The sequence below is a fragment of the Bufo gargarizans genome, unplaced genomic scaffold (assembly GCF_014858855.1).
Source record: "Bufo gargarizans isolate SCDJY-AF-19 unplaced genomic scaffold, ASM1485885v1 original_scaffold_1849_pilon, whole genome shotgun sequence".
NCBI classification, from domain to species: domain Eukaryota; kingdom Metazoa; phylum Chordata; class Amphibia; order Anura; family Bufonidae; genus Bufo; species Bufo gargarizans.
In genome coordinates this window covers 20,417-44,639 of record NW_025334542.1, presented here as the reverse complement: position 1 = coordinate 44,639, position 24,223 = coordinate 20,417, and the positions used below count along the sequence as shown (strand labels likewise).

General features: G+C 52.0%; 1 protein-coding gene across 3 annotated transcripts; it reads left to right on the top strand.

Moving 5' to 3' along the window:
- Window positions 1-6: 6 nt before the first annotated feature.
- On the top strand, window positions 7-15,561 carry KLHL18 (kelch like family member 18). Of its 3 annotated transcripts, none has more exons than XM_044274586.1 (10): window positions 7-255; window positions 6,448-6,578; window positions 6,811-6,951; window positions 7,760-7,958; window positions 8,409-8,569; window positions 8,643-8,779; window positions 9,210-9,432; window positions 10,091-10,195; window positions 11,671-11,782; window positions 12,939-15,561. In XM_044274586.1, exons 1-10 carry the CDS (start codon window positions 130-132, stop codon window positions 13,323-13,325), a joined length of 1,722 nt encoding a protein of 573 aa, XP_044130521.1. In that variant the 5' UTR covers window positions 7-129; the 3' UTR covers window positions 13,326-15,561. The 3 variants fall into 3 exon arrangements, with proteins under 3 accessions (XP_044130521.1, XP_044130520.1, XP_044130522.1); XM_044274585.1 differs by having other exon boundaries at window positions 9,195-9,432; XM_044274587.1 differs by lacking the exon at window positions 7-255 and having other exon boundaries at window positions 6,446-6,578; window positions 6,706-6,951; window positions 9,195-9,432.
- Window positions 15,562-24,223: the final 8,662 nt, after the last annotated feature.

Genomic DNA, 24,223 nt, shown 5'->3' with positions numbered 1-24,223 from the left:
ACTAGCGATTCTCTGTCATCGGAAGTGACGTCAGCGGTTCAGCCTAAGGGGCGGGAACATTGCATGCGGGCGGAGCCAAGTAGGGTCACAGGGTGAGCGGTGTCAGATCGTTTCCCGCCGGGTCACAAGATGGTGGACGAGTTAGAGGACCTGGAAGACCTGGTCCATGTCACGGTGGGCGACCTCCCGAACCGGGGCTACGGGGTGATGGAGGAGATCCGCCGGCAGGGGAAGCTGTGTGACGTCACCCTGAAGGTACAGCCCCCTCCCCCAACTACTAGAAGTCTCCTGTACATGACTCCCCCCCCATATCTAATCCCTCTTGTACCCCCCACCTCAATGCCGCACCCCTCCTGTACCTGTCCGCCCCCCACCCAATGCCGCACCCCTCCTGTACCTGTCCCCCCCCCTAATGCCGCACCCCTCCTGTACCTGTCCCACCCCCTAATGCCGCACCCCTCCTGTACCTGTCCCCCCCCAATGCTGCCCCCTCCTGTACCTGTCCCCCCCCCCCTGCTGCACCCCTCCTGTACCTGTCCCCCCCAATGCTGCACCCCCCTCCTGTACCTGTCCCCCCCCCCAATGCTGCACCCCTCCTGTACCTGTCCCCCCCCCCCCAATGCTGCACCCCTCCTGTATCTGTCCCCCCCATGCTGCACCCCTCCTGTATGTCCCCCCCAGCTGCACCCCTCCTGTACCTGTCCCCCCCCCCCAATGCTGCACCCCTCCTGTACCTGCCCCCCCCAATGCTGCACCCTCCTGTACCTGTCCCCCCCCCCAATGCCGCACCCTCCTGTACCTGTCCCCCCCCCTAATGCCGCACCCCCTGTACCTGTCCCCCCCCCTAATGCCGCACCCCTCCGTACCTGTCCCCCCCCTAATGCCGCACCCCTCCTGTACCTGTCCCCCCCCCCCCAATGCCGCACCCCTCCTGTACCTGTCCCACCCCCCCCTAATGCCGCACCCTCCTGTACCTGTCCCCCCCCCTAATGCCGCACCCTCCTGTACCTGTCCCCCCCCAATGCCGCACCCTCCTGTACCTGTCCCCCCCCCCAATGCCGCACCCCTCCTGTACCTGTCCCACCCCCCCTAATGCCGCACCCCTCCTGTACCGTCCCCCCCCCCTAATGCCGCACCCCTCCTGTACCTGTCCCCCCCCAGGCCGAACCCCTCCTGTACCTGTCCCACCCCTCCGGTACCTGTCCCAACCCCCCCTAATGCAGCACCCTCCTGTACCTGGTCCCCCCCCCCATAATGCCGCACCCCTCCTGTACCTGTCCCCACCCCATAATGCCGCACACCTCCTGTACCTGTCCCACCCCCTAATGCCGCACCCCTCCTGTACCTGTCCCCCCCCACCCCCTAAATGCCGCACCCTCCAGTACCGGTACCTGTACACCCAATGTTTATCTGTCCCCCCAAATGCCGCATACCCTCCTGTACCTGTCCCCCCCCCGCCCCAATGCCGCAACCCTCCTGTACCTGTCCCCCCCCCAAGGCCGCACCCCTCCTGTACCTGTTCCCCCCCCCCCTAATGCCGCACCCCTCCTGTACCTGTCCCCCACCCTAATGCCGCACCCCTCCTGTACCTGTCCCACCCCCCCCTAATGCCGCACCCTCCTGTACCTGTCCACCCAACTGGCCGCATCCCTCCGGACCTGTCCACCCCGCCCCAAGCCGCAACCCTCCTGTACCTGTCAACCCCCCCAATGCCGCACACCCTCCTGTACCTGTTCCCCCCCCCCCCCCCCCCCCCAATGCCGCACCCCTCCTGTACCTGTCCCCCCCCCCCCCCCCCAATGCCGCACCCCTCCTGTCCCCCCACGCCCCCAATGCCGAACCCCTCCTGTCCCCCCCCGCCCCCAATGCCGCACCCCTCCTGTACCTGTATTGGCTCCGATGGGACAAATGTTTTTTTTACAGTAGAAATTGATTTATGAAGTTATCGCAGAGTAATGACTTTGGCTCACAGGAGCCAATACGTTCTAATCCTGTACAGAGAACTCGCTCCCTACAGTATTCAGACCAAGTGTTATGTCAATGGACTTCTGATGTTTCATCCCTAGTTACAATGTATCTTAGGCCACTTTCACACTTGCGTTCAGAGCGGATCCGTCTGCATTATAGTTCCGAAAAAATTCTAAGTGTGAAAGTTATTCAGACGGATCCGTCCAGACTTTACATTGAAAGTCAATGGGGGACGGATCCGTTTGAAAATTGAGCCATATTGTGTCATCTTCAAACGGATCCGTCCCCATTGACTTCCATTGTAAGTCTGGACGGATCCTTTTGCCTCCGCACGGCCAGCGGCGTTCAGGTGTCCGTCTGCTGAGCGGAGCGGAGGACAGACGCTGCCAGACTGATGCATTCTGAGCGGATCCGCATCTACTCAGAATGCATTAGGGCTGGACGGATCCGTTCGGGGCCGCTTGTGAGAGCCTTCAAACGGAACTCACAAGCGGAGCCCCGAACGCTAGTGTGAAAGTAGCCTAAGAAGATTGTTTTGATTGGATACAATTGTAACAAACCTCAGCTGTGAGAAGTGTTCAGTCAGGATGGGTATCAGGCTCTGAATGTAGGCAAGAGCTTCCAGCAGACTGACTGTGACTGCACCAGCAGAATAGTGAGTGCAGCTCTGGAGTATAATACAGGATGTAACTCAGGATCAGTAGAGGATAAGTAATGTATGTACACAGTGACTGCACCAGCAGAATAGTGAGTGCAGCTCTGGAGTATAATACAGGATGTAACTCAGGATCAGTACAGGATAAGTAATGTATGTACACAGTGACTGCACCAGCAGAATAGTGAGTGCAGCTCTGGAGTATAATACAGGATGTAACTCAGGATCAGTACAGGATAAGTAATGTATGTACACAGTGACTGCACCAGCAGAATAGTGAGTGCAGCTCTGGAGTATAATACAGGATGTAACTCAGGATCGGTACAGGATAAGTAATGTATGTACAGTGTGACTGCACCAGCAGAATAGTGAGTGCAGCTCTGGAGTATAATACAGGATGTAACTCAGGATCAGTACAGGATAAGTAATGTATGTACACAGTGACTGCACCAGCAGAATAGTGAGTGCAGCTCTGGGGTATAATACAGGATGTAACTCAGGGTCAGTACAGGATAAGTAATGTATTTACACAGTGACTGCACCAGCAGAATAGTGAGTGCAGCTCTGGATTATATAACAGGATGTAACTCAGGATCAGTACAGGATAAGTAATGTATGTACACAGTGACTGCACCAGCAGAATAGTGAGTGCAGCTCTGGAGTATCTTGGCTGTATATTGGCTTTCTGGTATGGTTACTGGGTATTTTTTCTGAACTCTGTCTCTGTTCCTATTCATGTATCTCTGCTTGCTGTCAGCTCAGTCCAGCTCACAGCTAAAGGTTTTGTGACAGTTCATCCACTAACAATTCTCTTGTTCCACTATCTGGGTGGAGACTAATGAACTGGTCATCCTGGCCTTTGTGCATAGAATGCCAGGACTGCAGTGAGGACTGGCACTGGAGGAAACGTGGTCTATGTGAACTGATGCATTTCCTCCTGCCTCGCAGAGCATCTCATCAGGGTGTACAGTGAGGTGAGGTCCTGCGGTGTTGATTAATGAGCCGGAGGTTTATCTTCTCGTGTGAGCCTCTTACCCTGAGATCTGCAACAAATCCTGCTCCTCCTGCGTCTGTGCCGCCCTGTATAATGTCCCCCTGGCCTCCGCTCACCCCTCCGCTGTCCTGACTCCTCAGCTGGTGGCGAGGTTGAGGTCACGGTCTAGTGGACACCAAATCCCAGGTGACCCCACATGCAGTGATTGAGTGCTACCCCAGATTAACAGGGTAATACCTGATCGCTCTGCAATCGGGGGAGTCGCCAGAAACGGGGCGACAGAGGATGTGAAATTCCTTTAATCAGACATTTGCTAATTCAGAAAGTAATCCTGATGTCGAACCTACAAGGTCCCATCAGTGGAGAGTATTATATGTCATACAGGTGCAGGGGTCTGGACCTGAGTTTACTGTAGATGGGATTATCGGACTCCCGCTCGCTCCGTCCTCCCTGTTTCGGCTCTGGATTATCGGACTCCCGCTCGCTCCGTCCTCCCTGTTTCGGCTCTGGATTATCGGACTCCCGCTCGCTCCGTCCTCCCTGTTTCGGCTCTGGATTATCGGACTCCCGCTCGCTCCGTCCTCCCTGTTTCGGCTCTGGATTATCGGACTCCGCTCGCTCCGTCCTCCCTGTTCGGCTCTGGATTATCGGACTCCCGCTCGCTCTGTCCTCCCTGTTTCGGCTCTGGATTATCGGACTCCCGCTCGCTCCGTCCTCCCTGTTTCGGCTCTGGATTATCGGACTCCCGCTCGTCCCGTCTGTCCTGTTTTGGCTCTGGATTATCGGGGCTCCGCCTGCCCTGTTTTGGCTCTGGATTATCGGGCTCTGCCTGCCCTGTTTTGGCTCTGGATTATCGGGCTCTGCCTGCCCTGTTTTGGCTCTGGATTATCGGGCTCCGCCTGCCCTGTTTTGGCTCTGGATTATCGGGCTCCGCCTGCCCTGTTTTGGCTCTGGATTATCGGGCTCCGCCTGCCCTGTTTCGGCTCTGGATTATCGGACTCCCGCTCGCCCCGTCCTCCCTGTTTCGGCTCTGGATTATCGGACTCCCGCTCGCCCCGTCCTCCCTGTTTCGGCTCTGGATTATCGGACTCCCGCTCGCTCCGTCCTCCCTGTTTCGGCTCTGGATTATCGGACTCCCGCTCGCTCCGTCTGTCTGTGTTTGGCGAGTTTGTCTCTTTGCACTAATCAGATTAGTGTTAATTCTGCCTGATGGGCACCGGGTGGAGGGTGACGGCTCCTGGCATGATGATGGCACGCCGCTGACGTTGCCCTTTATCCTCTGCTCCGTATTAACCCTCTGAGTGCAGTCAGATCAGTTCACACAGACACTAACTCCCATCATCTCCTTCCAAGTCATGGCTTTAACGAAGCTGCAAATGACTTCAGTGCTAGTGATTTACTGCTGAGAAGTCTTCGGGTTCACATCTGTTACATCCAGAGCTGCAGTCATTATTCTGCTGTTAAATTGTCCAATACTACAGTCGCATCCAAAGCTGCAGTCACAGTTCTGCTCTTGCATTATTTTGGCATATATGGTACTAAAACAATAAGCACAGGACGCCATGCTGCTCGGGCTGCTCCTGGATTACTTGTGGTGTGGATGCTGCTGTGGTTGTGACTGGAGTATAACAATGCAATATTACAAATGAAAAGCAGATTGTAATGTGCAGACTGAGCCTGCAGTTTGTGGAGTATAGCTGAGCTGTGTGTGCGTGCGGTTAGACACTACACCTTCCTTCACTGTCAGGTTATGCAAGACTTGGGCCCCTTTCACACGGGTGAGTATTCCGCCCGGATGCGATGCGTGAGGTGAACGCATTGCACCCGCACTGAATCTGGACCCTTTCATTTCTATGGGGCTGTGCACATGAGCGGTGATTTTTCATGCATCACTTGTGCGTTGCGTGAAAATCGCAGCATGCTCTATATTCTGCGCTTTTCACTCAACGCAGGCCCCATAGAAGTGAATGGGCCCGCGTGAAAATCGCGGGTGCGGTGCGATTTTCATGCATGGTTGCTAGGTGACGATCGGGCTGGGGACCCGATATGTATTTTCCCTTATAAAATGGTTATAAGGGAAAATAATAGCATTCTGAATACAAAATGCAAAGTAAAATGGTGCTGGAGGGGTTAAAAACATAAAAATTAACTCGGAGTCCACTTGATCGCGTAGTTGCGGATCTCTGTCTTCTGTAATGTTGAGCTGCCGGCTAAGGACCTGTGGTGACGTCACATCACATGGTCCCTCACCATGGTGATGAACCATGTGATGAGCACAGTGACATCATCAAAGGTCCTTTTCCTGCACAGCAAAGAAGACAGAAGAGAAGCCGGCTGCGCGATCAAGTGGATTAAGGTGAGTTACATTATTTTATTTTTTTAACCCCTTCAGCGCTATTGTACTATGCAGTCTGTATTCAGAATGCTATTATTTTCCCTTATAACCATGTTATAAGGGAAAATAATACAATCTGCAGAACATCAGTCCCAAGCGGTTTGGGTACCAAACATGCCGATTTTTCTCACGTGCGTGCAAAACGCATTACAATGTTTTGCACTCACGCGGAAAAATTGCGCATTTTCCCGCAACGCACCCGCATCTTATCCGGGCAAAAAACATGACGCCCGTGTGAAAGAGCCTTGAGGTATGCATCATAAAGCATTGTGACTGCAGTAGAACACTTGAGATTTTTATATATATATATATATATATATATATATATATATATATATATATATATATATATATATATATATATATATATATATTATTATATATATATATATATATATATATTATAATATATTTTTGATGGTTTTTTTCCCTCAGGTCGGGGAACATAAATTCAGCGCCCACCGCATCGTGTTGGCGGCGTCCATCCCCTACTTCCACGCCATGTTCACCAACGACATGATGGAGTGCAAGCAGGACGAGATTGTCATGCAGGGAATGGACCCCAGGTGAGTGCTACGTACAATGTGACAAATCCTCAGCTCTAAGAAGGATAAGTAACAGATACAGAGCAAGAATCGGTCCCAAAGCCTGAGGCTGCACTACTGAGACACCGTACCCCTCTTTCATCCTCAGTCTCTATCGCAGCACCACTCCTGTCTCAGTGGTGCAGCCTCAGGACTTTGGCCTAGGACTGCAGCTCCCCATGTAGAAGTAAGTGCCCGCCTCTTCCTCCCGCAGCGCGCTGGAGGCACTGATTAACTTTGCCTATAACGGGCACCTGGCCATCGACCAGCAGAACGTGCAGTCCCTCCTGATGGGCGCCAGCTTCCTGCAGCTGCAGAACATCAAGGACGCCTGCTGCTCCTTCCTGAAGGAACGGTAAGTGGAGGTGTGAAAGCCACGTTCTCCAGTCACATCCAAAGCTGCACCCACACTCGTAATTAAAAAATTCTGTAGGCAATTATATTTCAGTGTCTCTTCCCTGCGATAAGGATTTAATGGGATATTCCGGTTTTAGAAAGTATAGGATAGGGGGTAACGATCAGATCTATGGCGGTCCCACCACCCCCTTCATTCACAAACGGAGGCCCGTCCCCTGTGGAGGGACCAGCCGGTCGTAAATACGCTCTGCCACTCCATTCACTTGTATCGGGGTGCTGAGATAGCCGGCGCTTCCATAGAATGCGCACTTTTCTGACCAGCTTCTCCATCCATTTCAGAGGGGCTCCACAGGATACGGGGTCCCAGCGTTGGGACCCCCACCGATCTGATAGTTATCCCCTATTCTGTGGATAGGGGATAATTTTCTATAACTGGAATACCCCTTTAAGCACCTCGTGTTTTGTGGCTCCTCTCGTGATCTGCACCCTCTATGCAAAGTTGCCCATGGTGGGCTTAGATACCCCGGGGTACCGCCTGGAGGTGAAGACAGGGATGACCGCCCCCCCATGATGTTTGTGTCCCCCGATAGACACGAAGATGGGGATTGTCCTGAGCCTGAGGTACGTGATACAGCCGCACCAACCCCAAGGGTAAAGGGGGTTCCTTATTAGGGTTAGATTGGTGGGAATGCTTCTCGATGACTGGGCTGCGGTGGGTAGAAGCTGTGGTGACCTGACATGCCCACAACCAGCTCCATAGAGACCCCCTGAACTGTAATACTGGGGTGTCCTCTCTCTCCTCTAAGGTTACACCCCAAAAATTGCCTGGGGGTGCGGCAGTTTGCAGAGACCATGATGTGCGCCGTGCTGTATGATGCCGCTAACCGCTTCATCCATGAACATTTTGTGGAGGTCTCCATGTCTGAAGAATTCCTGGCCTTGGCCTTCGATGAGGTCCTGGAGCTGGTCTCCAGAGATGAGCTGAATGTGAAGGTGGAGGAGCAGGTAAGTGGCCAGGAAAAAACTCCCTTATTTTGTCCTAACCCCCCCCCCCCCTCCCAAACTGTTCCCATAACATACTCATGTCATGACACTGCCTCCCAGCTAGATCACACACCTCCTGACATACTCTGTGCTGCTGGGACCCTGCTCCTTCCATTATGTTAATCTCATCCTGTGACCTCCCACAAGATCAGTGCACTGCTCTCCTGAAATCCTCTGTGCTGCTGAGGATCCTGCTACTTCCACTATGTAACTCTCATCCTGTGACCTCCCACAAGATCAGCGCACTGCTCTCCTGAAATCCTCTGTGCTGCTGAGGATCCTGCTACTTCCACTATGTAACTCTCATCCTGTGACCTACCACAAGATCAGCGCACTCCTCTCCTGAAATCCTCTGTGCTGCTGGGACCCTGCTCCTTCCACTCTGTGACCTCGGTCTGTCTCCCCCCGCAGGTGTTTGAGGCCGCCCTGGCCTGGGTGCGCTATGACCGGGAGCAGCGCGAGGTCTTCCTCCCTGAGCTCCTGACTAAGATCCGGCTGCCCCTGTGCCGCCCGCAGTTCCTGACGGACCGGGTGCAGCAGGACGACCTGGTGCGCTGCTGCCATAAATGCCGGTAAGGGGATGCTGCAGTGGACGTGTCCTCCTCTCCTGTGTCCCCATGTATGTGTCATCTCTCTGCATTTCAGGGACCTTGTGGACGAAGCGAAGGATTACCACCTGATGCCGGAACGTAGGCCACACCTCCTGGCGTTCAAGACCCGCCCCCGGTGCTGCACCTCTATCGCTGGCCTCATTTATGCTGTGGGGGGGCTGAACTCTGCAGGTACCTTGCAATCTGAAAAATCAGCCGATTTATCTCAAAAATATATTAGTTACCTCTCTAACAAAAGAATGTCCTGAAATACTCTGTGCTGTTGGAAGCATAAGCCACAGTCAGAAAACCAGGTCCTCGAGGTTTATATCTCCCTGGAGGGGGGTGGGGGGCACAATCCTCTGATGCCTGCAGCTACACCGAGGCCAGATAATGTCACCTGCAGTCCTATGTAATAACACAGTGATAGCTCTCTGAGTACAGATGATGTCCTACATGTCACCTGCAGTCCTATGTAACACCACAGAGAGTTATCTGTGGTGTTACATAGGACTGCAGGTAACACAGTGATAACTCGGAGTCCAGATAATGTAGTAATGTCACCTGCAGTCCTATGTAAGACTTGTTCCATATGTAAGACGAGTAGCGCATTTCTACGCAGGTGATTCTCTGAACGTGGTTGAAGTCTTTGACCCGATCGCCAACCGCTGGGAGAAGTGCCAGCCAATGACGACGGCTCGGAGCAGGGTGGGCGTGGCTGTGGTGAATGGGCTCCTGTACGCCATTGGTGGATATGATGGCCAATCGCGGCTGAGCACTGTGGAAGTCTACAACCCCGAGACAGACACCTGGACCAAAGTGGGGAGTATGAACAGCAAGCGGAGGTGAGTCCACCCAGCAATCGGCTGGTCCAGCATGCCTCTGGGCCCTAGTGCCGGACCATCAGACTGCTATACTTACCTGCCGTCTGCAGCTCATTGGTGAAGACCTTTTGGTGGGGGGTGCACCAAAGACCTGCACCCTGACTGATAATCATAGGACAAGCGTGGGACCTTACTGCACCCTCACAGCAGGCTTAGAGCATGGAAAGCCCCGGTGGCTGCTCTAGGATCCCAGGGAGACTGCCCAGGGGCCCCAAGTCCTCCATTGTGCCACCTGTAACCCCCTGACCCTGTTGAAGGGAGGAGTCCCCTCTGATTGTGGTGATCGGAGTTACATGCAGGAGCGCACAGTGAGACGCTCCCCCAGCTGTGAAGCAGCAATGCCAAAAGACATCCCCACATCTGTGCACCACCTGTCACTGCCTGATACCAGCGTCCTGTAGAGACCGGGCCCCCCCATGGGTAGTCGCCCAGCTTTCCCAGGCTCCTGACTGGTGATTATGGCTGGAGCACATCGCTGGTCTGATGCTCTCCCGTAACACTTGGCACGTGGGCTACAGTCAGAGGATTGCATCTAGGGGTTAACCCCCGCACCCCCGGATTTGCACCCATCACACACTGTTATCCCGTCATTGCTGATGTTTCCGTTTTATGCTCCTAGCGCGATGGGCACGGTGGTGCTGGACGGACAGATCTACGTGTGCGGAGGATACGACGGCAACTGCTCGCTGAACTCTGTGGAGACATACTCACCGGAAACGGACAAGTAAGACACGGGAGTCGGGGGGTTAATAGGGGATCTCTGTTGCTGGGGACACTGGGCGCACGGGGTCCTCTGACATAACGTTTCCTTCATTCCTACGTAAATTAAGATCGTAAACCCAGCTGAAGGGCTCATGTGGTCCGTATGTGGAACCATTCACTTCAAAGGGGCTGCAAAACACTAAAAATAACTCCGTGTGCGTTCCGTGTCCGCATCACCGTTCATCAACCAAATAAAACATGTCCTATTATTTTCCGTGTTACTGACAAGAATAGGACTGTTCTATGAGGCGCCGGCCATTCTGTTCCACGGAGTGCACGCGGCCAGTATCCGTTTTTTGCAGATCGCAAAGTGTCTAACTGTTGTGTGAATGCACCCTTAGGGCTCATGCACAAAGCGGCAGAACGCAGATCCACAAAGATATGGATAATGTCTGTGTGACGTCTGCGTTGCATGGGTTGTGTTTATTTATTATTAATAATAGTTAAAAAAAAAAAAATTGGGGGCGGACCCATTATAGCGATGGCTATTCTTGTCCGCGAAACGTGCGCACAGATACAGACCACACACTGTGTGATGTTCGCTTTTTTTGCATACCTGTAGAAATGAATGTGTCCGCACCTGATCTGCAAAAACTGGATTGAATGTGGACCAAAAATACGGTCTAGTGAATGGGACCTTAAAGGGGTTGTCCTAGAAGCCAACTCCTCTGCCGGATAGGAGACGAGTCTGACCGTTGTTCCCATACGATCGGGAGAACGGGGGTCCTGTGCCTCACTGTGTGAATGAGGAGGTGGTCGAGCATGCGCCCTGCTGCTGCTGCGTTCATTTGTATGGGACTGCTGGAGACGGAGTGTAGAACTCCAGCAGTGGTCGTGCTCAAACACTGATCCCCCATGTTTACTATCAGTAGGGGTCCCAGTGGTCTGACCCTCACCAGTGTAATACGTTTCACAGCAGAAGTCTCCCACTGTCCTGATAGTTTGTTACAATGTATCAGTGCAGGTAACCTGTATCAGAGTCACAGAAGATGGTCTAGGACAGTGTCCCCAACTCCAGTCCTCAGGGCCCACCTACCGGCCATGTTTTCAGGGTTTCCTTAGTATTCAGCAGGTGATATAATTAGTGCCCGTGCATCAGGACTTACAAGAGGTATTCATTCATGGGATATTCTCAAATCCTGACCGGCCGGTGGGTCCTGAGGACTGGAGTTGGGTAACGCTGGTCTAGGATACAAACCCTCAGCTGTGTGGACAGGTTTTCAGCCTCTGGATGTGAGTAAGAATGGACCTATTCATTGACAGAAAGCAGAGATCTAGGGAGAGGGATTACCTAAAACCAGAAAACCCTTAGAAAGCACTTTAAACAAATAATTTTCTTAGCAGGATGCGTCTTGTCACAGTGGGCGTCCGTCTGTCCGTCTGGTGGGTGGCGAGTTGTCCCGGGCGGGATCACTATATGCAGCTTCTATTTTTAAGGTGGACCGTGGTGACCCCGATGAGCTCCAATCGCAGTGCAGCGGGAGTAACGGTATTTGAAGGCCGGATTTATGTGTCGGGAGGACATGACGGGTTACAGATCTTCAACACAGTAAGTACTGTCCGACATCACGTGAGGTCGTTTCAGTCTCCAGCGGTGGGTTGCCCTCGGCTGCCCCTTGTCGCTGCAGCCGCATTACCTGACCTGCGGCTCGTTAATGCAGATAGAAGTAGTTCTCATGGTGGGCACGCTGTCAGGTTTATGAGGGGTAGAGGTGCAGCTGCGGGGGAGGGGGGGGATGGAGGAGAGTCCTATTCTTCCCCCTGCACCCTCAGAGAGAGAGAGCTTGTGACTCCTGCACCTGCCCCTTCAAAAAGAGAGCGCGTGCCTACGAGTTCTGCTCCCCCCCCCCCCCCCAGAGAGAGAGCTTGTGACTCCTGTACCTGCCCCTTCAAAAAGAGAGAGCGCGCCTACGAGTTCTGCTCCCCCCCCCCCAGAGAGAGAGCTTGTGACTCCTGCACCTGCCCCTTCAAAAAGAGAGAGCGCGCCTACGAGTTCTGCTCCCCCCCCCCCCAGAGAGAGAGCTTGTGACTCCTGCATCCCCCTCCCCTTCAAAAAGAGAGCGCCTACGAGTTCTGCTCCCCCCAGAGAGAGAGCTTGTGACTCCTGCATCCCCCTCCCCTGCCCCTTCAAAAAGAGAGCGCCTACGAGTTCTGCTCCCCGCAGAGAGAGAGCTTGTGACTCCTGCATCCCCCTCCCCTTCAAGAAGAGAGTGCCTACGAGTTCTGCTCCCCGCAGAGAGAGAGCTTGTGACTCCTGCATCCCCCTCCCCTTCAAAAAGAGAGCGCCTACGAGTTCTGCTCCCCCCAGAGAGAGCTTGTGACTCCTGCATCCCCCTCCCCTGCACCTTCAAAAAGAGAGCGCCTACGAGTTCTGCTCCCCCCAGAGAGCGAGCTTGTGACTCCTGCATCCCCCTCCCCTTCAAAAAGAGAGCGCCTACGAGTTCTGCTCCCCCCAGAGAGAGAGCTTGTGACTCCTGCATCCCCCTCCCCTGCCCCTTCAAAAAGAGAGCGCCTACGAGTTCTGCTCCCCCCAGAGAGCGAGCTTGTGACTCCTGCATCCCCCTCCCCTTCAAAAAGAGAGCGCCTACGAGTTCTGCTCCCCCCAGCACCCCCAGAGAGCGCCAGTGTGTCCTGCCTGCCCCCTCAGAGCCTGGTTTATGCCCCCCATATGTACTGCCTATAATCTTGCTCTGTTACATCCACAGATGGAGTATTACAACCACCACACGTCTACGTGGTACCCTGTGGCAAGCATGTTGAACAAACGCTGCCGGCATGGTGCAGCTTCACTGGGCAACAAGATGTTCATCTGCGGTGGTTACGACGGGTCCGCTTTCTTGAGCGTCGCAGAGGTTTACAACGCCATGGCGGACCAATGGTACCTCATCACTCCCATGAACACTCGGCGCAGTCGTGTCTCGTTAGTAGCCAACTGCGGCCGCCTGTATGCAGTGGGCGGCTATGATGGCCAGTCTAACTTGAACTCTGTAGAAATGTATGATCCCGAGACCAACCGTTGGACGTTTATGGCCCCGATGGTTTGTCATGAAGGGGGCGTGGGCGTGGGCTGCATACCGCTTCTGACCATATAGCGGTACGCCGGCCTCCACAGGAACAACTTCCTCTTATGGGAAACGGGCTTAGCGTCTGTTTTTATTAATGTGAACGTGAGGACCTTGAAGTATGAGGTGCCCCGGTGCTCGTGTCTCCTCCATTGTGATATATGCCTGTGTTGTCTACAAGAATGTGTGTATTGACTCTCAGCCACAAGAGGGACCGCCATGGGGTCGACCGCAACCCCAAACTTACAAGGTTTCATGAAGGATTTTATAAAGATGTGTGAACTTGTTGCTTATAGCTTCTGCACCAAAGTGATCCGTGTGTTGTGCGCCACGTCGTGCGCCGTAGTCTGACTGTCCGGGAGCTTGCAGTTATGTAAAAAGTCACTTTCTTAATCCTCGTTACCTACAGGTTTACTGAGAATTGTGATTTATAGTGCCATAGCGTCACCTGTAACGATGAAGGAACCCTCTAGCTCCACTCATTCATATTCCTTCTGTCTGCCGCCATTTTGCTTGTGACCCTCTAGCTATAATTCCACCTATTAAGACCGGTCCGTCGTATAGATGATGCCAGAGCTTTCACCGCCGTGTGTCAGCACCACCGGAGAGGAGCCACTACTGATGCATTTGAGCAGAAACTTTTAGCATTTCCTCTGAAAAATATTCATACAGTTTGCAAAAACTTTGCACAATTTTTTTCAAAAATGTATCTGGAGTTTGCTTCTGTACTCTAGTCACTCCCAGAGCTGTGTTCAGAACTTTTCTGGTTGCTATGTACTGGTTCGCACCACTATATATGTTTTATTTTCCACATTGTTCCAGTAGGAGGCAATAGAGAGCGGCAAAGTCCTGCCGCCTGAGAATTTAAAGACTGAACCTGTGAAATGATCAGATGGGATGGGGGATGCTGCCGCCCCATGTAGGCGATCTGCAACTGTCCCTTTTGTTTGTCACATGCTTTCATAGGGACACAGTGCAATGATGGGTGTTATAGTCTGAGAGGCTGCATTAAATGCGCTGGGAACAACATGGACCTTAAGTTTTGCTGCAGGCAGAATATCTGGCTTTCTTCCTAATTCCGCCAGCAGGGGGCGATGTACGTGACCAGATCTCAGTGTGCAGCAGTCCGCCTGCATTTTCAATTGTGGTGGAAATGTAAGATGCATATAAAGGGTTAACCTTGAGGATTTAATGAGCACCCCCCACACCGTGGGCTGCAGGAAGGCCCTGCCTGTCTGTGGTGGGGTTACAGTGTCCCATAACAGGGTTGGAGCGGCTGTATGTATGTGAAGCCCCCCTTCTACAGCGAGGTGCTGTGCTGCTGCTGTTCAGGACGCGGACTCTGGAGGGCGCTGTCATAGATGAGGCACCCCCTGGATGTATTATACATAATGAGGAATTCTGGGTAGTTCTCCTGGCGCCTGTTGTCCACGTGTTACTTTATGTTTAGTCTTGGGTTGGGCGACGACGTTTGACGTCTCGATGACCAGGCGGCTGCTGCTTGGACCCTTTCCTTGGCAGGGAACCCAGTGCGCCATACTTTCTCAGCTTCTTACAGAACATCCCATCTAAATCATGGGGCTGCCTTGTCAGCTGCGCTCCCTGCAGAGCCTGATCGTTTGGGTTTGTCGTCGTGGCCGAGCCGGGGTTCTTATTGGCCGGGTAACGGCTGTAGCGGTGTCTCTGCTCCGAGTGTCCCTGCTTTCTTTCTCATGGCATCCTGTCAGTCCTGCTGATCAGAACTCCTCGTTCTGTAACAATAGTGGGAAGACGGTATATTTCCCTTACGCCCATGACAGCACCCTTGGGAGACCGCCTCCATCCAGGACCGGGAACGGGAACTTTGGTGGAGAGCTCTTGAGGAGGAGCATGGGCCCCTAGACCGCCGTTTCCTGTCCTGTGGCTAGCTAGATTTAGGCTGCAGGAGCCTCTGAGACACTCATGATGGGGGTTACCTGGTGCGGCGTAGGTCTCCACTAGGAGCCGCCTGCAAAGTCTGGATGCATCATCGGGCCGGCGTTCCTAGGCAGTCCCAGCATAACCGCCACCTGCCTGGGCAACTTGCGGAGGGAGAGTTTTTGTTCTGTGTGATCTGCGCACGAACTGGAAGTTGTGCGGCGCAACATCCAGTATTTGGAACGCACACGTGGATGTTCAGGCAGTGTGTTATTGAAAACAAAAGAGCCCGTGCCCTGCGCGACTTAGCGGAGCGCATCGGAGCATGAGATGCTACGATGCTAGCCTCAGGGGGGCTGCCTGGGTGACAATAAGGGCTGTTTCACACGAGCGGATGCCGTGCGTGACATCCGCTCCGTGAATGACAGCCAAGACCCGATGCAGACAGCAGAAGCAGTAACATGACTGATAACGCTCCGTGCCTCTCTGTGACCTCTTTACTACAAAATCACAGCGAGATAAAGTTGTCAATGGGATTTCGTAGTAAAGAGGTCACATAGACGCACGGAGCGTTATCAGTCATGTTAATGCTCCGTGCTTCTGCAGTCCGCATCGGGTCTTGGCTGTCATTCACGGAGCGGATGTCACGCACGGCATCCGCTCGTGTGAAACAGCCCTAAGGGTAGGTCCTAAAATACAAAAAATTCTGAATGGAATCTGTACAGTCTGTAACAAAACTTCTATTCAAAGACGGTGTCGTGGCCACCATTGATATAAAAGATGCCTCTTACCACATCCCAATTCATGCAGATTTTTAAATATCTGAGTGTCAGGTTCCATGGAAGGCCAAGTCCATCATCTAGACTACAGAGCACTTCCCTTTGGAATATCTCGGGCCCCAGACTCTTTACAAAGGTGATGGCGGAGGTGATGGCTCACATAAGGGAAAGAGACATCTTGGTTATTCCTTATTTGGACGATCTTCTAGTGGCGGCAGAATCGGAAAACCTTTTAACCTCTCATCTCCAAGACGTATTAGAAATTTTGACAAAACGAAGATGGCAGATAAACTGGGGGAAGTCAAAACTGACCCCTTCCCAAAGTTGTGTATTTCTAGGACTGACTCTGGACTCGGTAAACCTCCGTTGTATCCTTCCTCAGCACAGGATATCCCGATTAAGAGAAGACGTCCGGTCCCTGGTAACCTCAAAAGATCGAACCATCAGACAGGGACTGGCAGTATCGGGCAGAGTCACCTCCACGTTACCCGCTGTCAGTTGGGCCCAGTTTCTCTCCAGAACACTTCAATGGCAGATTCTAAAAGAAGGGCAGGGATCACTACCCCCATTGGACGCCCCGCTTCCTCTCACCCCTCAGGTGATACAATCCTTAACCTGGCGGCTGGATCCTTCAAATCTGTCTCAGGGCCTCTCTTGGAATCTATAAGAGCAGATAACCACAGACGCCAGTCCGAGCGGGTGGGGGGTTCGACAGGGGGTACGGAGCTCAATGGAGTCAGGACTCCCAGAACATGAGAGCTCAGAGCAGTTCTATTTGCTTTAGGCCGAATGCACGCGGCCGAGAGCGGTCCGCGGTATGCCGGGCTGGATTCCTGCTGACAGCAGGAGCGCACGGCGTCATTGGATGCTAGGACGCCGTGCGCTTCATGCCGCCGCTGCACTACAGTAATACACTATACGAGTGTATTACTGTAGTGCAGCGGCGGCATGAAGAGCACGGCGTCATGCGCTCCTGCTCTGAACAGGAATCCAGCCCGGCATACCGCGGACCGCTCTCGGCCGCGTGCATTCGGCCTTTATACTAACATCCTGGAGGATAGAGTGCTCATTAAACCAGATCCTTCTTTTCTACCTAAATTGGTCTCCCTGTTCCATAGAACCCAAGACCTTGTTCTTCCATCCTTGTGTCAGTCCCCAAAGAAGGAGAAAGAAAGGAGGCTCCCTCTAGGCGTTAGACGCCTGTCTGAATACCTGAAAGTCGCTAGTCAATGGAGAAGATCCTCTAGACTTTTTGTACAATTTGGAGGAAGAAACAGAGGTTATAAAGTTTCTTCTAGAACGCTAGCTAGATGGATAGTGGGGGCTATCACCTTTAGCGGGGGAAACTCCTCCTTTTGGGATTTGGTGCTCCCTCAACCAGATCCATTTCTACCTCTCGGGCAGAGAGGACTAATGCATCTCTAGAACAAATTTGTAGGGCTGCTACCTGGAAGTCTCATGTACTTTTTTTTTTTCTTCGACACTACAGATTAGATTTAGACTCTAAGGAACGGCTATCTTTCGGCAGGAATGTACTGCAGGCAGTAGCCCGCCCCAAGCTAGCTACTCTTCTAGTCGTCTCTCCAGGGTGCTGTCATGGGCCCATTGGAAAAGTGATTACCGCTAAGTGTAATCTTAAATTTCATATCCTTTTACCGGAGCAGAGCTCTTATCCATTGACACAGTCCTCCTGTCAGTCCTACTGATCATTGCTTACAAGACTAGAACTATAAGGAGCGTCCTTACACCTCAGGGATAGTAAGGTTTCTGTAGTAGCAGAATGACCTACTGCACTGGAGAAGAGCTTTCATCCATTCCCAGAGTCCTCCTGTCAGTCCTACTGATTGATTACTTTAATAATACCAGAACTGGAGGAAGTGTGTTCATAGCTTTGGATCAGGAAGCCTTCACTAATGGCAAAATATCTTAACCCCAGTGGAAGAGAAGACCTCTTACACAGTCCCAGAGTCCTCCTGTCAGTCCTAATGCTGATTACTTATAATACTAGAACTGTAGCGAGCATCTGCACGCATAATGACAAAATGTGTCGCGGTCTGTACAGAAGAAGAGCTCTTATCTGTTCCCAGAGTCCTCCTGTCAGTCCTACTGACTGCTATTTTAATACTAGAACTGTAGGGAGGGTCTTTATAGCTCCAGGGTAGGGAGGCTTCATTGATGACAGAATGTCTCACACCCAGTACAGGAGAAGAACTCTTTCCTATTCCGGAGTCCTCCTGTCAGTCCTACTGACTGCTATTTTAATACTAGAACTGTAGGGAGGGTCTTTATAGCTCCAGGGTAGGGAGGCTTCATTGATGACAGAATGTCTCACACCCAGTACAGGAGAAGAACTCTTTCCCATTCCGCAGTCCTCCTGTCAGTCCTGCTGATCACTGCTTACAATGCTAGAACTGTAGGGGGCGTCCTTATAGCTGAGGCATCGGGGGCTTCCATAGGGACACAATGACCGGCTCTCTTCCTGGAGACTTTGTTGCAGGATTTTGAGAACATTTTGTGAAATTGCAACAAAGTCCCAGACAATGTGAAGTGTCCAGCAGAGCGTTGTCTAGACTGGATACAACTGTAACAAACCCTCTGCTGTCACCGGACTGTATCCTCGTAGAGCTGAACACAATCCTTTCCAGGCTGAGAGCCTTCACCTTCACTCATACATTGTAACAAACTCGTCAGCTGTGAAAAGCATTAGGACCCTGAGTGTGAGGAAGAATTTGGTCTTTCACTGACAGCAATCAGAGATCATGAAAATGGTGAAGAATTAACAGGGAAGGTGTATTTTGCATAAGTATTTGCACCTCTTCTGTGTTAGAACTGCTCCTGGTTTTGGCTTATGGGCCGGAAGATGGCTCTGAAAGTGGGAGGTTGTCACAGCTCCGCCCCTAAACCTAATGCATATCATTCCGCGGCGACTCCCCCTGTTTCTCATCAGTGAGGTGGGCTCCTTTCAGCCACAGCCCGCTCTGTGGTCCATATAATACCGCAGCACATCCCCCACCATCTGATAACCCTTTAAAGACAATGCAGAAATCGGTGGGCGCGCGAATGCCGATAAATGGCGCCAAAGTGACAAAACCTTAATGTAACGTAGAGTAGTGTGTGAATGTTTTCTGTACTGATCTTACTGTTTTACTGTCTTGTGCTCCAGTCACCTCCAGAGCTGCATTCAATCAGAGCGGAGAGATCACAACACTCGCTGCATCCTGTAGGTTTCCAGCAGGACTGTGAGTGCAGCTCTGGAGGTGACTGGTGTGACTTCACCTCCAGGGAGTCCTCTTGAAGGTTGTGAATTGTTTAGGCTGTGAATTTTGTGTCTGGGGCGATGCGCGCCCTGTATTTATATCCGCCTAATAAATGAGGTCCCTACAAATGAGACTTTGTGTATTGTTATCACGGCGCCCCCCAGAGGTTCTCTGTACCAGGATGCCTCCCTGACTGCAACAGACACTAGCAGTGTTCATGCCCGTTCTTGAAGATAATACTAGAGCCACAGTGAAGACTGACACGCAGGAAGAGGAGGAGCAAAGCAGCATGTGTGGAATGCTAGGTGACAACCTCTGGGCAGGCATGATGCCAGTCATTGCTGGTTGTCACCAGGAGGAGAACTGCTGCAATCTAAAGCAAGGATCGGCAACCTCCAGCTGTTGTAAAACTACAACTCCCACCATGCCCTGCTGTAGGCTGGTAGCTGTAGGCTGTCTGGGCATGCAGGGAGTTGTAGTTTTGCAACAGCTGGAGAGCCGCAGGTTGGCCATACCTGATCTAGAGCAAGAATCGGCAACCTCTGGCTGTTCTCAAACTACAACTCCCAGAATCCTCCTTTCGCTTCTCTGGGAATTACAAGAACAGCATGTTTTGGAAATCCACAATTTTAAAGGCTGCAAAACACGGCTGTGTGCATGAGGACTAAGCAGGGGGTGCGCTGCCCGGAACAGGAAGGGGGTGAGGGGGGCTCCACGATTGCAGGTTGACGCCCTGTGTCAGGAGAACTCCTAAAAGCCGATGCTGCCAGTATCAGTAGGTTCAAGGAGAATGGTGAGGGGTGTAGTACTAGGTCCTAGCTGCTGCAGCGCTCCTTCCCAGATCCTACATGGCGGGACTATGTGTGATAATGGGAGAATGGTGAGGGGTGTAGTACTAGGTCCTAGCTGCTGCAGCGCTCCTTCCCAGAGCCTACATGGCAGTACAATGTGTGATAACAGGAGAATGGTGAGGGGTGTAGTACTAGGTCCTAGCTGCTGCAGCGCTCCTTCCCAGATCCTACATGGCGGGACTATGTGTGATAGGGGAATGGTGAGGGGTGTAGTACTAGGTCCTAGCTGCTGCAGCAGCGCTCCTTCCCAGATCATACATGGCGGTACAATGTGTGATAACAGGAGAATGGTGAGGGGTGTAGTACTAGGTCCTAGCTGCTGCAGCGCTTCTTCCCAGATCCTACATGGCGGGACTATGTGTGATAGGGGAATGGTGAGGGGTGTAGTACTAGGTCCTAGCTGCTGCAGCGCTCCTTCCCAGATCCTACATGGCGGGACTATGTGTGATAGGGGAATGGTGAGGTGTGTAGTACTAGGTCCTAGCTGCTGCAGCGCTCCTTCCCAGATCATACATGGCGGTACAATGTGTGATAACAGGAGAATGGTGAGGGGTGTAGTACTAGGTCCTAGCTGCTGCAGCGCTCCTTCCCAGAGCCTACATGGCAGTATAATGTGTGATAACAGGAGAATGGTGAGGGGTGTAGTACTAGGTCCTCACAAGGAGGAGCTGACGCACAGCGGAGGACTGAGAAGCAGGACGCCCGGATACCTCGCCGCTCTTCCATCGCGCTGTATTCACCTGAATAAATTTCGGGGCTGCTGGAGGCCGAGGTTGCGATGGGACTGATTTTATTTCCATGATCAGCTGGAGGCTGAAAGAGAAGAATCTGGATTTCTTGGCCAATCGTCTACATTAGTGCAAAGACCTGAACCAAGTCTGTGCTGTAAGGAGAGGCAGGCTGCTGTACGGCAGACCGCTCCTCTGACCACCAAAACCTAGAGAAAGGGGGGACTGGAGGGAGAGAAATAACCAGAAGGGAGTCCGTCCATGTGACCCATACCGCTGTACGATGAGGGTTATTGTACCATGGGTTTATTTAATATTCCGAATATGCAGCCCAGACAGCGGGAGAGATCCCAGTCCTCCTCCTCGTCCTGGTTGTAGCCGGAGCCCTCCTCTGCTTCACTGGTCTTGCTGGTTGGGATCGGCGACACCGCCACAGTCTCCTCGCCACTTGTCCTCTAAAACAGAAAGACGAAGAGTCAGTCTCCAGTGGATTCCCGGACCTTGGACGCAGATTCTTTCCCCCACAGACCACCAGTCTCCTTAAAGGGGCTCTCCACTTTAGACCATCTCTACTTGTTAGAAAAGTCATATGACAATAAGCTGAATACAAACTGTCCATCTACTGGACCTGCAGTGATCAGCTGCGATCCATGGTGAGACCCGGTACTATGTGCTCAGCTTCCCTGCAGCGCCGCCACAGGTGATGTGAAGCATTACACAGTGTCCATCCATCTGTGGGTCGTCTGTGTAATGCAGGACAGACTTCTTCCAGAGATGAGACGTTCTGTATACCTGATCTGCTCAAGAGATGAGGGTCTTGAACTGAGGACCCCCATCATTAGCCAGAATTCTCCAATAGGGTGTATAACGAGCTTTTCTGTCATTGTAATCTAAACGGCAGCCTCCTGGGCTGATACAGAAGACGAGGCCTCAGCCGACCCGCGAGACGTCATCTATGTGCCCATGAGAAGTCTAGACCACAGATGTCAAACTCATGGCCCTCCAGCTGTTGCAAAACTACCACTCCCAGCATGCTCTGATAGCTGTAGGATGTCCAGGCATGATGAGAGTTGTAGTGTTGGAACAACTGGAGGACCATGAGTTTGACATCGCTGGTCTAGACCATTCACCTCTGCTGCAAGTCACCTGGAGACGATGTGCAGACAACGTGGGGGAGACCCCCCTCTCCCGGCCTTACTGACCCAAATCCTGTGCCGATCAATATCTTAATACATCTTTCTGGTGTTTGGAGGTTTGTTTTTCTGATACAAAGATCCAAACCCTCTCCATGGACAGAGAAACATGATAAACTGTCTGCTTGCAGCCACCACTAGGGGGCGCACACCACATACTGTTTATACAACCAGATCAGCAATAAATCTGTCCTCAGGCTCCAGAGCGCCCCCTAGTGGTGGCTGCAGACCGTCATCATGCAGGAGATTTGGAGCTCTGGATCAGAGAAATGCCTCCATTTTTCTCCAGGCTGTTTTGATAGAAAGACCAGAACTCAAAGACAACAACAAGAAGAAATGATACAAAGCGAGAAAATCACAGCGTACGGCATACATATTAGGACATCGTCAGACATCATCCACAACTCCATCCTCCGTCAGGCAAAACTCCATCAGCCCTCAGACATCAGACAAAACTCCGTCCTCCGTCAGGCAAAACTCCATCAGACATCAGACAAAACTCCGTCTTCCGTCAGACAAAACTCCATCAGACCTCAGACATCAGACAAAACTCCGTCCTCCATCAGGCAAAACTCCATCAGACCTCAGACATCAGACACAACTCCGTCCTCCGTCACCCAAAACTCCATCAGACCTCAGACATCAGACAAAACTCCGTCCTCCGTCACCCAAAACTCCATCAGACCTCAGACATCAGACAAAACTCCGTCCTCCGTCAGGCAAAACTCCATCAGACCTCAGACATCAGACAAAACTCCGTCCTCCGTCACCCAAAACTCCATCAGACCTCAGACATCAGACAAAACTCCGTCCTCCGTCAGGCAAAACTCCATCAGACCTCAGACATCAGACATCAGACAAAACTCCGTCCTCCGTCAGGCAAAACTCCATCAGACCTCAGACATCAGATAAAACTTCGTCCTCCGTCAGGCAAAACTCCATCAGACCTCAGACATCAGACAAAACTCCGTCCTCCATCAGGCATCAGCCAAAACTCCGTCCTCCCTAACTCAAAATACGCCCTACTACACACACTATTCACCTGACGGAGCTGCTAGCTGCTGGAGAGGCAAAGGACCTGTGATGACGTCATGACCATGTGACGAGTCACGTGTGTGGGAGGGGTCAGACGTACACAGCAGCTGGTAGAGTGTACAGAACAGTAGCCATCAAATAGACCTCTGTACTAGAGATGTGTGTGTAACCTGCATGTAGCAGAGCTGTGTACTGTGTTACAGAGATGTATGTGTAACCTGCAGGTAGCAGATCTGTATGTGTAACCTGCAGGTAGCAGAGCTGTGTACTGTGTAGCAGATCTGTATGTGTAACCTGCAGGTAGCAGAGCTGTGTACTGTGTAGTAGATCTGTATGTGTAACCTGCATGTAGCAGAGCTGTGTACTGTGTTACAGAGATGTATGTGTAACCTGCAGGTAGCAGAGCTGTGTACTGTGTTACAGAGATGTATGTGTAACCTGCATGTAGCAGAGTGGTGTACTGTGTTATAGAGATGTATGTGTAACCTGCAGGTAGCAGATCTGTATGTATAACCTGCAGGTAGCAGAGCTGTGTACTGTGTAGCAGATCTGTATGTGTAACCTGCAGGTAGCAGAGCTGTGTACTGTGTAGTAGATCTGTATGTGTAACCTGCATGTAGCAGAGCTGTGTACTGTGTTACAGAGATGTATGTGTAACCTGCAGGTAGCAGAGCTGTGTACTGTGTAGCAGATCTGTATGTGTAACCTGCAGGTAGCAGAGCTGTGTACTGTGTAGCAGATCTGTATGTGTAACCTGCATGTAGCAGAGCTGTGTACTGTGTAGCAGAGCTGTATGTGTAACCTGCATGTAGCAGAGCTGTGTACTGTGTAGCAGTGCTGTATGTGTAACCTGCATGTAGCAGTGCTGTGTACTGTGTAGCAGAGCTGTATGTGTAACCTGCATGTAGCAGTGCTGTGTACTGTGTAGCAGAGCTGTATGTGTAACCTGCATGTAGCAGAGCTGTGTACTGTGTTACAGAGATGTATGTGTAACCTGCAGGTAGCAGAGCTGTGTACTGTGTAGCAGATCTGTATGTGTAACCTGCATGTAGCAGAGCTGTGTACTGTGAAGCAGAGCTGTATGTGTAACCTGCATGTAGCAGAGCTGTGTACTGTGTAGCAGTGCTGTATGTGTAATCTGCATGTAGCAGAGCTGTGTACTGTGTAGCAGAGCTGTATGTGTAACCTG